General features: G+C 36.7%; 1 protein-coding gene across 3 annotated transcripts in view; it reads left to right on the top strand.

The window, feature by feature from the left end:
- Positions 1–16,345, top strand: part of UPF2 (UPF2 regulator of nonsense mediated mRNA decay) — a 112,261-nt gene that overhangs the window by 17,505 nt on the left and 78,411 nt on the right. For all 3 annotated transcript variants that reach the window (XM_045060864.1, XM_011283561.4, XM_019833926.3), the window contains exons 4-5: positions 2,681–2,841; positions 8,935–9,132. In XM_045060864.1, the coding sequence (XP_044916799.1) occupies positions 2,681–2,841; positions 8,935–9,132 (359 nt within the window). The remainder of the gene's footprint in view (positions 1–2,680; positions 2,842–8,934; positions 9,133–16,345) is intronic.

Here is a 16,345-nt window from a genome sequence, read left to right as displayed (position 1 = left end):
AATTTTCCTAAGAAATTTTGGTGAGATTTATTTTACACTGATGAACAGACTAGGTACTTGGGTCAAATGTGCTGTGTAATGTTTAGTTCCCTTATACAGGTCTTCTAAAAAAAGCTAAACTAAAAATCTTTTCCAATGGGCTTCATAAACATAAAAAATTGCTATATATAAAACATTCATTAAAAAATGTCTCATTTTAATTTCATTCAAACCTCTAAATGATTCTAGGGATTTTGAATGTTCAGGTACCTATGGCTCATTTATTTCTCTGCTTAAAATTTATAGACTTACTACATCCTGTGTGTTCAGTCTGATGTTTAGTAAATATATATTAAATAAATGGTCAAGGAAAATATGTAGGACTGTATAAGTTTTGTGTGTAACAGAACTCTTCCCATGCCATTTCATTGGTATCTTGTATTGCTTGCCAAGTTTTCAGTATAAGGTATGATTAGAAAATAAATCTACCAAAATCTGAGCTTTTTTTCTGAGGACTGTTGTCTCTAGGTCGTAACCTAAGCACATATTAGTACTGTTAACAAGTCTGATCATGGGATTGAGATTTAGGAAGTGTGAAGAGTTACCTCTGGAGCTTCAGAGTTTTAAATTGGTTCCAGGATGACTGGAAAGGAACTGGAATGCATACAAAGGCAGCTATCATAGAATTACATCACTTTTAATTGATCCAATGCAAAGTCCCAGGCAGATGATTGAAAATGAGGTTGATATTGGAAAAAGAGTGTTTTCTTCTGTGATAAAATAGTCCTCACTTTGCTAATGCCTATGTATCATAAATCCTTGGTGAATGTTGTATAACCTAAAACTGGATGTATTGTTCTTTAGATGACTCTAGTGTTGCAACTTGTTAGAAAAATTAAGTTCCAGGTTCTGTTATTTTGAAACATTTTCCAGTGTCTTTTCAAGTACTGAAATAATTTTGCATTGTCATTAGAGGTTCTGAAATCCCTTAAAACTGTTATTATCCCTCTTAACATAATTTGCTATGGAACAGACTGCTAAGGGGGTGCCTGGGTGGCTCACTTGGTTAAGCGTCTTGATTTTTTACCTCAAGTCAGGTCTTCATGTCAGGGTCGTGAGTTCAAGCCCCACTTTGGGCTTCATGCTGGGTGTGAAACTTACTTTGAAAAAAAAAAAAGAGTAAAGTTTTTATTGTTTAACATTTTTTCTAATACGTTGCAGAACATTTTAGAGTAGCCTACTTTTGAACATTATTTATTTAAACAGTTTAATTTTAGTGGCTTTTTCTAAATTCAAAAATGACATAATTTCTAATTAAAAGTTCTAACAAGCTCACTCATTGAAAGCAGTTCCAGTCATTGCTTTCATGGTTTGAGTATTTTTTAATGCTTTGAGTTTAGAATTCATTCATATAACTTACTGAAAGACTGTTTTTTTCAGTAAGATTAGTTTGAAATAAACAGTTGAAGAGAGAAACTCTTCTTGTTGATAGAACGGTATCGTCCAATGTACTTTTAAATCGTAAGAAAATGAATGAAAATTTCTCATTTTAGATCCCTAATAGGCCAGATAAGAAAAAAAGAAAATTGAATTTAATGAATAGTAATGTATGCATTGATCTATCTTGTGCTTGTAATGGGAGCTGATAATTCCTAACAAAAAAATGTTAGCTGGAATGTTACAGCATTTAAACAAAAGTTTATGTGAGTAGGACTAGGATAAGAGAAAAATTTGGAAATTGTTCCAGCTAAACAGGGATGAATAAGTGTGGGCATTGTTTTTCACATTATTTTCTGTTAACTTTTAAGATAACATCAGAAAGTAACTCATTCTCTTCACATTTCATAAGGAAATTCAAATGACAAGTAATAAACTTTACAATAATTTGAAAATGACTTAATTTACGATTGGCTTTTTGAAACCTATATTGCATTAAGATTTGTAGATTTCAAACATTACACTACATGTGTATTATAAATAGTATTATAAGTAGTTGCAGGTGTGGACATCTCAACTGTCTATATAGAGAGATTTTTACTTGACTATACATTTTGAAAAATTTTGAAAGTTCTGCATTTCTAATTATGAGTGGCTTATTAGTGAACTGTTGGTAAAGTGAAAGACTAGTTGTGTTCTCTGCTCCTCAGATGGCCTGGCCTGGCTTAAGTGGGTTTCTCAATTAATATTTGTTAAATGGATAAATAACCAGTACTTGTGTAGGAAACAGAATTGGCTGTTTGCAATATTTGGGCTTTTTCAAAAGATAATCTTGATTCATATCATTGTGAATGTTTAAGGATACTGATTTTATAACTTACTGTTTTTGAACAGTAACTTTTTAAGGTGTGTTAAGTTTTTTTGATTAACTGTATGTCTGAAGGGGGTATGGCTTTAACAAAATACTTTAAAAATAATTTGTGTTTAGTGGCATTGTTAAATTTTATATTACTGCAGGCATAATTGTTAATTACTTTTAATGTTCTTTGAAGAACTAATGTTGAAATTTAATTACTTAGGTGAATTTGATTATACTAGTTTTAATTTCAGATACATGTTGGAAACTTTACAAATAATTTGAAGAAAATCATGCTAATAATAAGCTTATGTGATAAAATCAAATTTTGTGGAACGTTTCCAATATAATACATGATCACATCTGCTTTGATGAGTTTATCAGATTATTTCATCATTCGTTTTATAGGCGTATTCTCCATTCTAAAGGAGAGCTAAGTGAAGATAGACATAAACAGTATGAGGAGTTTGCTATGTCGTATCAGAAGTTGCTAGCAAATTCTCAATCCTTAGCAGACCTTTTGGATGAAAATATGCCAGATCTTCCTCAAGACAAACCAACACCAGAAGGTAAGATAACCCTAAAAACATTGTGATTTTTCCACTAAGCACTATCCCTTATCTTTACTTGTTTTAGATGTATATCATTAAAAATTTAAGTTTTCTTTTTTTTTTTTTCAACGTTTATTTATTTATTTTTGGGACAGAGAGAGACAAAGCATGAACGGGGGAGGGGCAGAGAGAGAGGGAGACACAGAATCGGAAACAGGCTCCAGGCTCTGATGGCTCCAGCTGATGGCTCAGAGCCTGATGTGGGGCTCAAACTCACAGACCGCGAGATCGTGACCTGGCTGAAGTCGGACGCTTAACCGACTGTGCCACCCAGGTGCCCCAAAAATTTAAGTTTTCAACATGCATTTAGAGTTTTTTAAATGAAGTAGTATTAAGACCTAATAAGAACTTTGAAAAGCTACTACTTGAAATGCTCCTCTGAATAGAGAAGGTTTGGCACTTAACAATAGTTAACTCATATGATCTTATGATCTATTCCTCTGGGTTCTTTTGTATTAAGTATCTTTGGATTATATCCAACAGGGACCTGTCTGAAAACCATACTTGGGGTTATAGAAAGATTCACTTTCTTTCTCAAAGAGGTAATAAAGTGGATTGGATCTTTGGGATTCTAGTTTTTTTTTTTTTTTTTTTAAGTTATTTTATTTATTTTGAGAGAGAGCATGAGTGGGAGAGGGTCAGAGAGAGAGGGAGAGATAGAATCCCAAGCAGTGTCCAAGCCGTCAGCACAGATCCCAACACAGGGCTCAATCTCACAAACTGTGAGATCGCAATCTGAGCCAAAACCAAAAGTCAAACACTTAACCAACTGTGCCACCCAGGTGCCCCTCTAATATTTTTATATTTTCCTTTTTTTTTTTTTAAGTTTATTTATTTTGAGAGAGAGAGAGCGAGAGTGGGAGGGGCAGATAGAGGGAGAGTGAAAGAATCCCAAGCAGGCTCTGTACTGTCAGTACAGATCCCAGTGCAGGGCTTAAACCCACGAACCATGAGATCATGACCTGAGCTGAAACCAAGAGTCAGACACTTAACAAATTGAGCCACCCAGGTACAATATTTATCCTTATTTTTAATCCATTGGTTTTGAATGATAACATTATCTTAAACTATTATTTAGAAGTAAACCTTGCTGTTTTGTGAGGTAAATTTTCATTTTGTGAGATGGGTTGTTTTTTAGATTATTTCAAAGGTGTTTTAAAGTTACTTTTTTGATTGCCCTTAAGTTGGTAGGGCTCTTAATACATTAAATCTGTCATACCAAGTACTTGATGAACGAATTATATTTATGTTTGTAGATGTATTGATATGTCACTAATCTTCAAACTATCTGGCACTTCTGTTCACTTAAAAATTTTAAGAGTGGGGCGCCTGGGTGGTGCAGTCGGTTAAGCGTCCGACTTCAGCCAGGTCACGATCTCGCGGTCCAGGAGCTCGAGCCCCGCGTCAGGCTCTGGGCTGATGCTCAGAGCCTGGAGCCTGTTTCTGATTCTGTGTCTCCCTCTCTCTCTGCCCCTCCCCCGTTCATGCTCTGTCTCTCTCTGTCCCAAAAATAAAAAAAAAAATAAAATAAAATAAAAATTTTTAAGAGTAAAGTATTTGTAAGGTATCTTTTTATAGCACAAGAGTTATTTTGTATTTTGTATCTCAAGAAATATGTGTTGCATGCCTATATATGCATTTATTTTATTTACATTTAATTATGTATATAATTCCTACTAATTTTTATATCTCTTGATCAGTGAGCCTCAAACTTTTTTATTTTTTAAAAGTTCCACGTGGGGCACCTGAGTGGCTCAGTCAGTTGACTGTCTGACTCTTGTTCTTGGCTCAGGTCATGATCCCAGGTTCTGCACTGACAATATGGAGCCTGTTTGGGATCCTCTCTTTCTCTTCATCTCCCTCTCCCTTGCTCACACATGCATGGAGTCCAGATGCAGGGCCTGATCTCATGAAACGAGATCATGACCTGAACTGAAACTGAGAATTGGATGCTTAACTGAGAGTTGTATGCTTAGCCAACTGAGCCACCCCGGTGCCCTGTGTCATCATTTAAAAAAAAAAAAAATTTAATGTTTATTTATTTTTGAGAGAGACAGAATATGAGTAGGCAGAGAGAAAGGGAGACAGAATCTGAAGCAGGCTCCAGGCTCCGAGCTGTCAGCACAGAGCCCAATGTGGGGCTCGAACTCACGAGCTATGAGACCATGACCTGAGCCGAAGTCAGATGCTCAACCGACTGAGCCACCCAGGTGCCCCGCTATGTCATCATTTTTAAAAGATATTTTCACCAGGTATAGAATTTTAGGGTGACCTTTTTTTTTCCTTTCAATACTTTTTTGCATATGGTGTATTTTTCTTCTGGTTGTTTTAAAATTTCTTTATTATCACTTAATTATGATGTGGTTTGGTGTGGTTTTTTTGTATATTTCTTGTGCTTGGGATCACTGGACTTCCTGAATCTGTGAGTTTACAATTTTCATCAAATTTCCCAAACCTTGACCCTTGTTTCTTCAAATATGTTTTCTGTATTCTTCCACCTGCTATGGAGATTTAGTTACAACTCTCAGGTGGTTTGAAGTTGTCTTTTTTATTCTTCACTACTTTTTTTGTCTATTTTTGTATTGGATAGTTTCTCTTGCTCTGTCTTCAAATTCATTAATCTTTCTTTTTACAGTGTCTAATGTACTGTTAAACTTATATAGAAACGTAGTTTTTATCTCTGGAACCTGGTTATATTTTCCATGATCAGTCTCACTGATCAGTATTCGGCTGAACATTCAAGGGGAGCTTTCTGCTGATCTTTGAGGTCTATGTGCTTTCTCCTCTCTGGTATTGTGTCCTGCAGTATCTAGCCACGTTGACTAGAGTAGTCTTGCCAGACTCAGCTCTGTCCTCAACTCAGGGGGACTGCTGGGGTCTGCCTTGCTTCTCCCTTACTTGGCTGTAGCCCAGAAAATCTTACCAGGCAGTAGTAAGCTAGGGCACTTAATTGTTGGGCTCAGCTTTTTTGTTTCTTCTCTGTAGGAATCACTTACCTGTGCTATCTGATGTTGTGTTCAAAAACTTGTATATATCGTTTGGTCTTTTTAGTTGTTTTAGGTCACTGGTACCCCATCCTGGCCTGGAGAAGCTTCAGCTTTTCAGTAATCAGAATGCCTGTTCTTGCCATTCAGAAATGATATCGTATTATATACACTATTCTGCAACTATGTATTTTTTATTTTACTTCTTATGTTTTAAGTTTTTATTTAAATTCCAGTTAACATACAGTGTAATACTAGTTTCAGATGTACAATATAGCAAATCACCAATTCCATAAGGTATGCGCATTTTAAGTTTTAATATATAAAGTTAGGGACGCCTGGGTGGCTCAGTTGATTAAGTGTCTGACTTAGGTTCATGTCATCATCTCATGGTTTGTGGGTTCAAGCCCCACATCGGGCTCTGTGCTGATGGCTCAGAGCCTGGAGCCTGTTGCAGATTTTGTCTCCCCATCTCTCTCTGCCCCTCCCCTACTCACTCTCTGTCTCTCTCTCAAAAATAAACAAACATTAAAAAAATTAGAAAAATGTATATATATTTTTAAATATTCTTCCAAAGAAATTGACATGCTACTAGCTATATGACAATGAGTGTTTCCTTACACTCTTATTATAATGTAGTTATTGATTTTTACCTTCTGAGTGAGGTTGAGTATCCTTTTCTTTAGGTTTATATTGGCTGTTTTATATATGTTTGTTTCTCTGTGACATACTGGTTTGAATCCTTTAACTCTTCCTTTTCATTTTAATAAAATATGTATCTTTAATCAAATTGTAAAAGCATTTTGCATATTAAAGAAATTATTCTTTGTCACATGCATTACAAATAGTTTCCTGTGATTATCTGTTGCTTTTTTTTTTAACTTGGTAGCATTTGTTTGCTTCTCAGAAGTTGATTTTTCACAGCTTATGATTACTATGCAAATGCATTTTTCATATATGTAAAATATTCGTGCATATTATAGAGTGGAAAGTGAAAGTCTCCTAGCATATGCATTCCATTTTCCAAGGTATCTGTGGTAGTTTGATATGAATCTGTCCAGACTCTTTTTTCTATAAAATATTTATGTAAAATATATAATCAGATATTGAGACATAGCTTGTTAATTTATGTAGTATGTTATTTTGCATGACTTGCTTTTCTCTTTCAATAACGTATTTTTGAGAACCTACTGAGTCTGTTCAGATAGATACACCTCATTTTTTTTTAGCATCTGATTAATATTACAGAGTGTATAAATATCAGCTGTTATCTTATTGGTAGATACTTAGATTCTATCCACTTTTGCTCTGTTACAAACAGTGCTATAGTCAACCTCTTTGTGAATCTTACTTCACACTTCCGTTATTTCTTTGGTATAAATTCCTAGAAGGAATCTTACGGGATCAAATATTATGCTTAATTTAAATATTGATAAGTACAGACAGATTACATCCCCTTAATGTTGTATTAGTTTATACTCTAGATAAGATATGAGAGGGGCGCCTGGGTGGCTCAGTCGGTTGAGCGTCCAACTTCGGCTCAGGTCATGGTCTCACAGTCTGTGAGTTCGAGCCCCACGTCGGGCTCTGTGCTGACCGCTCAGAGCCTGGAGCCTCTTTCGGATTCTGTGTCTCCCTCTCTCTCTCTGACCCTCCCCCGTTCATGCTCTGTCTCTCTCTGTCTCAAAAATAAACGTTAAAAAAAAAAAAAAAAAGATATGAGAGTGCTTACTTCCCTACCGTCTTGTTAGCATTTAATGATATCAGTCTTTGTTAAACATAATCTAATGGGTGAAATGATAAATGTTTGTTTCATTTAAACCTTTAAATATAAAACATAATCATAAATATAAAACACTAAGTATAACACTTAAATATAAAAATTAATAAAGCCCCTGAACAGGTAAGTAAAAGAGTATAGGAAAAGAACCTTAACCTCAGTACTCAGGTATTATTAATGAATATTAATGATATTAATTTCTTTGTATGAATATTGCTAGTATTGTCTTCTAGTTTGTCCTTTGCTTTTGTTTATATTTTTCATTAAACAGAAGTTATAAATTTATCACTCTTTTCCCTTATAGCGTATGGTTTTAGTGTCTTGTCTTTAATATATTTGGTATAAGGCGTATAAGTAATGCATCAGGGAGCCAGCGTTCTGTTGTTTTTGCTCTTGTTCTTCTTATGAAATGAATACTTTTAAAAGTTTACTTACTTATTTTGAGAGAAAGAGAGCGAGAACGGGGGAGGGGCAGAGAGAGAGGGAGAGAGAGAGAAAATCCCTGGTGCAGGGCTTGAACTCACGAACCGTGAGATCATGACCTGAGCTGAAACCAAGAGCTGGATGCTTAACAAACTGGGCTACCCAGGCACCCTTCTTATGGTTATTTTCACTGTACATCATCATTCTCCACTTTACAGTTGTGGTTTGGAGAGAAGCACAGTGAGAACAGATAAATTTGTGAATGGTCTCATGATCATGAAGTTGGAAATTAATTATCCTGATCTGAGTTTAAGAATTTTTAGTTGTATGTAAAAGGTAGAGCGTGTGTAGGTGCATGTATGTATGCAAATGTGTGCATGGTTTTCTGTCTTCTACTGAAATATCTATATATTTCTTCATCTTTTCTTCCATTATTTCCTATTTCTTTATCAGTTGACCATTTATAGCAATCTGCCTTATACTGTGGGAGATATGGATGTTTTAGGAATGGCCAGGCTTACATATTTCTTATTTGGGTTTTAAGTTTCATGAAAGTAGGCCTAATATATCAAATGGCTACTTAATCTGACAGTAATTGCTTAAAACATTTATGAAAAAAACATCTTTCTCATATGCTGTCTTCTAGTTTGTCTGGATTTAGAGCTTTACTTAAAACACAGTTTATGATTTGATGTTAAAGATGGTCTTGTGAACAATTCAGAGTGTTTGTTGATTGAAGAAGCTTTTGTTAACACTCAAGGTCCATTAGTTGTGAAATTGAAAATATAAAATACCTTGTTGCTGTGTGGTTTTACACACTAAACCTGAAATGGTTTTAATTCCCTGTGGCTTATTTTATTATAGAGCATGGGCCTGGAATTGATATCTTTACACCTGGTAAGCCTGGAGAATATGATTTGGAAGGTGGTATTTGGGAAGATGAAGACGCTCGGAATTTTTATGAGAACCTCATCGATTTGAAAGCTTTTGTTCCTGCCATCTTGTTTAAAGATAATGAGAAAAGTTGTCAGAATAAAGATTCCAACAAAGATGATTCCAAAGGTAAATTCTAGAGGATAAATATTTACATTAAGTGCTGTAAAAATTGGTTTCGAAATAGTATTTGTAAAAGGTTTTTGTTTAGTTACTAGTTTTACAATATGAACATTGAGTCATTAGATGAAATGAATGACAGAATAATATGCAACGGAGCATGAAAGGGTGATAAGTGACAGTTTCAGCAGTGCTAAAACATTTATGTTAATGTGAAATAATTTGAAAAAAAATTTTTTTCACTTTAAAATTTTTTGAGATGGTGTGAGCAGGGGCGAGGGTCTGGAGGGGGTAGAGAGAGAGAGAGAGAGAGAGAGAGAGAAAATCTTAAGCAGTCTCCATGCCCAGCACAGAGCCCAATGTGGGGCTCTATCCCTGATAGAGGCGCCCCCAGATAACTTGTTTTTAAATGTACTTTTGTATTCTTTTTTTTTTTTTTTTTTAATGTTTATTTGCTTTTGAGAGAGAGTGTGCATGAGTGGGGGAGGGTCAGAGAGCGAGGGAGACAGAGGATCCAAAGTGGACTCTGTACTAACAGCAGAGAGCCTGATATGGGGCTTGAACTCACAAACTGTGAGATCATGACCTGAACCAAATTCAGATGCTCAACTGCTCAATCGTCTGAGCCCCCCCGGGTGCCCCTGTACTTTTGTATTCTGATACATTTATTAGAGAACCCATTTAAAAAAATAATAGCTAGTGGGGCACTTGAGTGGCTCAGTCAGTTAAGCATCTGACTTCGGCTCAGGTCATGATCTCGTAGTTCGTGGGTTTGAACCCCTCATTGGGCTCTATGCTGACAGCCTGGAGCCTGCTTTGGATTCTGTGTCTCCCTCTCTCTCTGTCCCTCCCCTGCTCACACTCTGTCTCTCTCTCTGTCTCTCAGAAATAAATGTTAAAAAAAATAATAAAATAATAGGTAGTAATTTTTATTTGATGATCACTTCATGCCAAACATCATTTTAGTACTTCAAAATATAAGTGAAAAATTATTTAATTCTCATAATAACCCTGTGAGGCAGCCACTGTTGTTACCCTGTTTTCTCATGAAGAAACTGTGGCACAGAGAGGTTAAGTAACTACCCAGGGTTACTGGGTAACCCTGAAATTTCAGCCTTATTAATTAATGACTTGGGCCCTTAATTACTGTGTTCTACTGGTTTTCAGGTTATGTTAAGATGAGTAATTTCTGTGCCTTACACTAAAACTAGGAAGTAGTATTCTTTGCTTTATTGTATGAGTATTACAACACATACATCCAGAGCATTCCATTCATTACTCCTGTACCCATTGAGCAGTTTCTCTCCATTCCTCCCTTCCTCTAGCCCCTGGCAACTACCAGTTTGCATTCTGTGTCTATGGATTTATCTATTTTTAGTGTATCATATAAGTGGAATCACGTGATGTATGTATGATCTTTTGAGCTTACTTCTTTTAGTTCTGTTTTGGAGGTACACCACATTGTGCATTTATCAATACTCCATTCTTACTTATGAATGAATTATATTTCATTTTGTGTATATATCACAAATTATTTTTCCATTTATCCATGGGTGGACTTTTGAGCTGTTTCACATTTTGGCCACTGTGACTTGTGCTGCTGTGTCTGAGTCCCTATTTTCAGTTTGTTGTGTATACACCTAGGAATTATAGGGTTATATGGTAATTCCATTCTTTAAAATGTTTATTCATTTAATTTTTCTTAATGTTCATTTTTTGAGAGAGAGGCAGAGTGTGAGCAGGGGAGAGGCAGAGAGCGAGGGAGACAAACAATCTGAAGCAGACTCCAGGCTCTGAGCTGTCAGCACACAGCCCGACTTGGGGCTCGAACCCACAATGTGTGAGATCACCACCTGAGCCTAAGTTGGACGCTTAACCAGCTGAGCCACCTAGGCGCCCCTAATGTTTATTCATTTTTGAGAGAGAGAGTGCATGCGCGCACATGTTTGGGCAGGGGAGGGGCAGAGATAGAGGGAGACAGAGAGTCCCAAGCAGGCTGTGCACTGTGAGTGCAAAGCCCAGCATGGGCTCAGAGTCATGAACTGTGAGATCACAATCTGAATTGAGAACAGGAGTCAGATGCTCAACCAACTGAGCCAGGTACCCCTGTTTCTGTTTTTGTTTTTGTTTTAATTTAAGTGTAGTTGACATATAATATTATATTAGTTTCAGGTGTACAACATTGTGGTTAGAATATTCTGTATGTTGTGTAGTGCTCACCACTATAAGTGTAGTTATCATCTGTCCCCATACAATGTTATTACAACAACTACTGAATGGGAGAAGATACTTGGAAATGATATATTCGATAAGAGGTTAATATTCCAAAATATATAAAGAATTTCTACAACTCAACACCAAAAAACCAAATAATTTGATTAAAAAATGGGCAGAGGACCTGAGTACACATTTTTCCTAAGAGGACATGCAGATGGCCAATAGATACATGAAAAGATGCTCATTATCACTACTCATTAGGGAAATGCAAGTCAGAACCACAGTGAGATACCACCTCCCACCAGTCAGAATGGCTAGTATCAAAAAGGCAAGAAATAACAGGTATTGGTGACAATGTGGACAAAAGAGAATCTTTGTACACTGTTGTAAGAATATTAATTGGTGCAACTATTATAGAAAACAGTAGGGTTTTCTCAGAAAATTAAAAATAAGAACACTATACAATCTACGATTTCTACTATTGGGTATTTACCAAAGGGAAACAGAAATACTAATTTGAAAGGATATATGCACCTTCTTTATTGCAGTACTATTTATAATAGCCAAAATGTGGAAGCAAACTTAAGTGCCCATTGATAGATAAATAAAGATGTGGTATATATATAAAATGAAATGTTAGTCATAAGAAAGAATAAAATCTTGTTATTTGCAGTAACTTGGATGGCCCTAAATAAGTGACAAAGGCAAATACCATGTGATTTCACTTACATGTGGAATCTCAAAAATAAAACAAACAAGAGAAAAAGAAAAAAACCAGAAATAGATTTATTAATACATCTAAAAAACTGGTGGTGGGCATAGGGAAGGGGTGCAGAGGATGGATGAAATAGGTGAACAGGATTAAAAGATACAAACTTCAGCGTTTAAATTTTAGAACTCCCAAACTCCGTCGCACAGTGGCTGAACCATTTTAACATTCCTAGCAACCATGTACAAGGGTTCCAGTTTCTCTACATCCTTGTCAACACTTGTTATTGTATGATTTTCTTTTTGATTATAGCCATCTTAGTGGGTGTGAAAATGGTATTGTGGTTTTGATTGCATTTCCTAATGGCTAGTGATGTTGAATCTCTTTTCATGTGCTTGTTGGCCATTTGTCTTCGTTGAGGAAACAATGACATGGACAAATCCTTTGTCCATTTTTTTTAGAAGTTTTTTTTAACGTTTATTTATTTATTTTTGAGAGTGAGAGCACACAAGTGTGAGAGAGGCAGGCAGAGGTGGGGAGAATCCCAAGCAGTGTTGGCACAGAGTCTGACACGGGGCTCGAACTCCCGAACTGTTGAGATCATGACCTGAGCTGAAACCAAGGGTCAGGGGCCAACTGACTGAGCCACCCAGGCTTCCCACCTTTGTCCATTTTTCAATCGAGTTATCTTTTTGTTGTAAGTATTTTTTAAATATTCTGGATAGTAGACCCTTACCAGATTTCCAGATATTTTTTCCCATTCTGAAGACCGCCTTTTTACTTTCTCGATTATCCTTTGTTGCATAAAAGCTGTTTTTTTAATATGTTAGACTTAATTTTTAAATTTAATTTTATTTATTTTTTTAATATCTAAATTTTAAAAAATGTTTTATTTATTTTTGAGAGAGAGTGAGACAGTGTGAGCGAGGGAGGGGCAGAGAGAGAGGGAGACACAGAGTCCGAAGCAGGCACCAGGCTCTGAGCTGTCCGCACAGAGCCTGACACAGGACTCACACTCACAAACTGTGAGATCATGACCTGAGCTGAAGTCACATGTTTAACTGACTAAGCCACCCAGGTGCCCTTAGACTTCATTTTTTAGAGCTGTTTTACGTTCACAGCAAAACTGAGCAGAAAGTACACAGTTCCCATATCCTCCCTCCCCCCGCCCCCCGACATGCACAGCCTCCCTCATGGGCAACATCCCCACCACAGTGGTGCATGTGTTACAGGTAGCACATGTAATAACATATCATTATCACCCAGACACAAAAGTTTTTAACTGGGAAAAAAAAAATTGAAGGATTAGTTTTGTTCTTTTTTTCCATATGTAACATATTAAATGGGGGATGGGGCGGTGCTGGTTAGAATACTGATTGGAAGAAGAATAATAAAACCGTTTCTTAACTTTTTATAACATCCTTCAGAATCTAAGTTACAATACATTGAAAATTAGGGTATTATTGTGAAAAAGGTAGTTGGGGTCATCCTATGGTGAAAACACCTTACAAGGGGCCCCTGTGGTACTTTGAAAATATAAAAACCTTGGTTGATCTCAAAGACGTTCTTACCTTAAGGTAAATTTTACTTTATATTTTTTGAAGAATAGTGTTGAAATATTTGAAATATTTCAAAAAGTATAGGGAAAAAAATATATATATATATACATATATAATGCTCATTTTAGATGCCTCCTACCCAGTTTTGTCAGTTAAAATTTTTCAGAAGGTATCTTCTCATGTATAGAGTTGAAGTCCCGAGTGAGGAGTAGTTTCTAAAATATTAGTCACCTCAATAATTCTTACAGTTTTAAGGATTTGAAAATTTTGTGTGATTTTTGCCATGGTCTAGGTTTTTCGTATCATCATGCAAGTTTGACTTACTTGAAGGGTTCTGATATTTGTTTCTCTTTGAGAAGTGGGTGTAGGACCTCATCCTCTCATGTGAGATAATGTACTGAGAGCCACGGGCGAGACAAATATGAACACAGGGTCTGTGGTCTTCACGGTCACATTAGTGGGGAGCAGCCAGGGCTCAAAGAATTCTAATGTGAAGGAGAGTAGGTGTGGGGCCTTAGGAAAAGTACAAAGAACTGTGACAGTGGAGGCAGTAACCATGGTTGGAGATCAGATAAAACTCTGGAAGAAATGGAACTTGTGACAGACTTTGAAGTTTGGCTTGGGTTTTGACAAGAGACGGCGTGGACCTTCCAAGTAGAGACAATGGCATGAAAAAAGATATTGAAGCTGGAAATGATTGAGTATATTTGGAGAGGAAGTAAGGATCAAATAATTCATTTTGTCTTTTTAGAAGATGTAATAAATAGGAGAGTAGGGGAAATTGGTTTGGACTATCTTGCTATAGACCGTGAATACCATTTAATTGAAGTTTGTATAACATGGATCCATAGATGTGATCAATAAGCAGCTTACTGTTACTCTGGTTACTTTCTGTTAAAGTTTACTCTAGTCAGTGACATACAGCATAAAGTAAAGTGGAAACATGGTGTGGACTGGCTAGGTTTCTGTTTCAGTAATGTTAAGAGGTCTGTTATAGGAGCAGTAACAAGAATGAAAAGAAAGGGATATGGTCTCACATACAGATAATCAAGAATGAATAAATCAGATTTGGTGACTGACTAAATAGTTGAACTTCAAAAGAAAGAAAATGCCCTTGTATTTGGTAGAGGTATTTTGTGGATAAAAAATTATAGGACAGTTTCCACCAGTAACTGGTTTGAACTTAAGGAATCTCTCACTGCCTTTCATTCTTACCAGCATGATAGAAAATTAATCTTCCCATGGGGCGCCTGGGTGGCTCAGTTGTTAAGCATCCGACTTCAGCTCAGGTCATGAACGCAAGGTTTGTGAGTTCGGACCCTGCTGTGCTGACAGGTCAGAGCCTGGAGCCTGCTTTGAATCCTGTGTCTCCATCCCTCTCTGCCCCTCCCCTCCCCTTCTCATGCTCTGTCTCTCTCTCTGTCTCTCTCAAAATCAAATAAACACTAAAAATAAATAAATAATAATAATCTTCCCAAACTGCACCACCCTGAAATCTCTAACTTTAATATTTCTCTGTCCTTCAGCTTACTTTCTCAGATCCCCTCATTGCCCCTCTTACTGTGCTTCTCTGAGACCTCTAGTCCATTGCATGGCTCCCTTAATTTTGTTTTTTTCCATTCCATTAGTCTCCACGTGCTTTCATTTACCTTTTTTTCTAGATTGCATTTAGGTATTCATCTTTAGTATTTCTCTTGTACATTCTTTCTCTGTCTTTCATTTATATATGCCTGTCAAGTTCAACCTTGGCTGAACTCAGTCATCCAGCATACTGGTTTCTGTATCCAAACTGTTATGCTCTCCTAGATATAGAAGATCAGTTAGATAGCTTGAGAACTTGATAAATTCGTGGTCACCAACCTCAACCAGGTCCCCAACAGTGAATGGAAACTTGACAACATCTTTGTCCTCAGCTAACTCTCCCATACTCCAAACACATTTTCATTCTTTCTCCAGTTTCATTCGGCTTCCCAGCTTAGCAGATAATCATGTGCACTCTAGTACTTCATAGAGAAGATAGAAGCCATCACATAGAACTCCCTCAACATTGTGCCCCTTCTGATTTATAAATCTACCTGTCTTAGGGCTTCTAGAATGTTTCTTCCCTGGGTGATAAGGTGAACTTTTATACCTTCTGTTAAAGGCCAGTTCATCTTATTGCTCTGAATCTTGTCGCCCTCTTTCTTTCAAACCCGATTATAGTCCATCATCCATCCTTTTTTTATTTCTTTGGTATCAAACTCTCGGTCTCTCTGTCCTTTTCTCTACTGGATCTTTAATCTCAGTATTCAAATATATTCTCATCTTTATTTTTTTTTTAATTTTTTTTTTCAACATTTATTTATTTTTGGGACAGAGAGAGAGACAGAGCATGAACGGGGGAGGGGCAGAGAGACAGGGAGACACAGAATCGGAGACAGGCTCCAGGCTCTGAGCCATCAGCCCAGAGCCCGACGCGGGGCTCGAACTCACGGACCGCGAGATCGTGACCTGGCTGAAGTCGGACGCTTAACCGACTGCGCCACCCAGGCGCCCCTCAAATATATTCTCATCTTTAAAAAACAAAACAGATCAAACAAGTTGTGAATACTCTGACACCTCCTGGGTCTCTCATCTCTTTCCATCTATCTTTTTTTTAAGCAGTCCTTTTGAAAGAATTGGCTACGTGCAGATTCTTCACTTTCTTACTTCCTCCTCTAGTCTGCTCCAATCTGGCTTCAACCTCTCCTCTACCCTG

This window comes from Felis catus, chromosome B4, assembly GCF_018350175.1.
Source record: "Felis catus isolate Fca126 chromosome B4, F.catus_Fca126_mat1.0, whole genome shotgun sequence".
Classification (NCBI taxonomy): domain Eukaryota; kingdom Metazoa; phylum Chordata; class Mammalia; order Carnivora; family Felidae; genus Felis; species Felis catus.
Note: the sequence above shows the minus strand (reverse complement) of the source record. Positions and strands in the feature narration are given on the sequence as shown.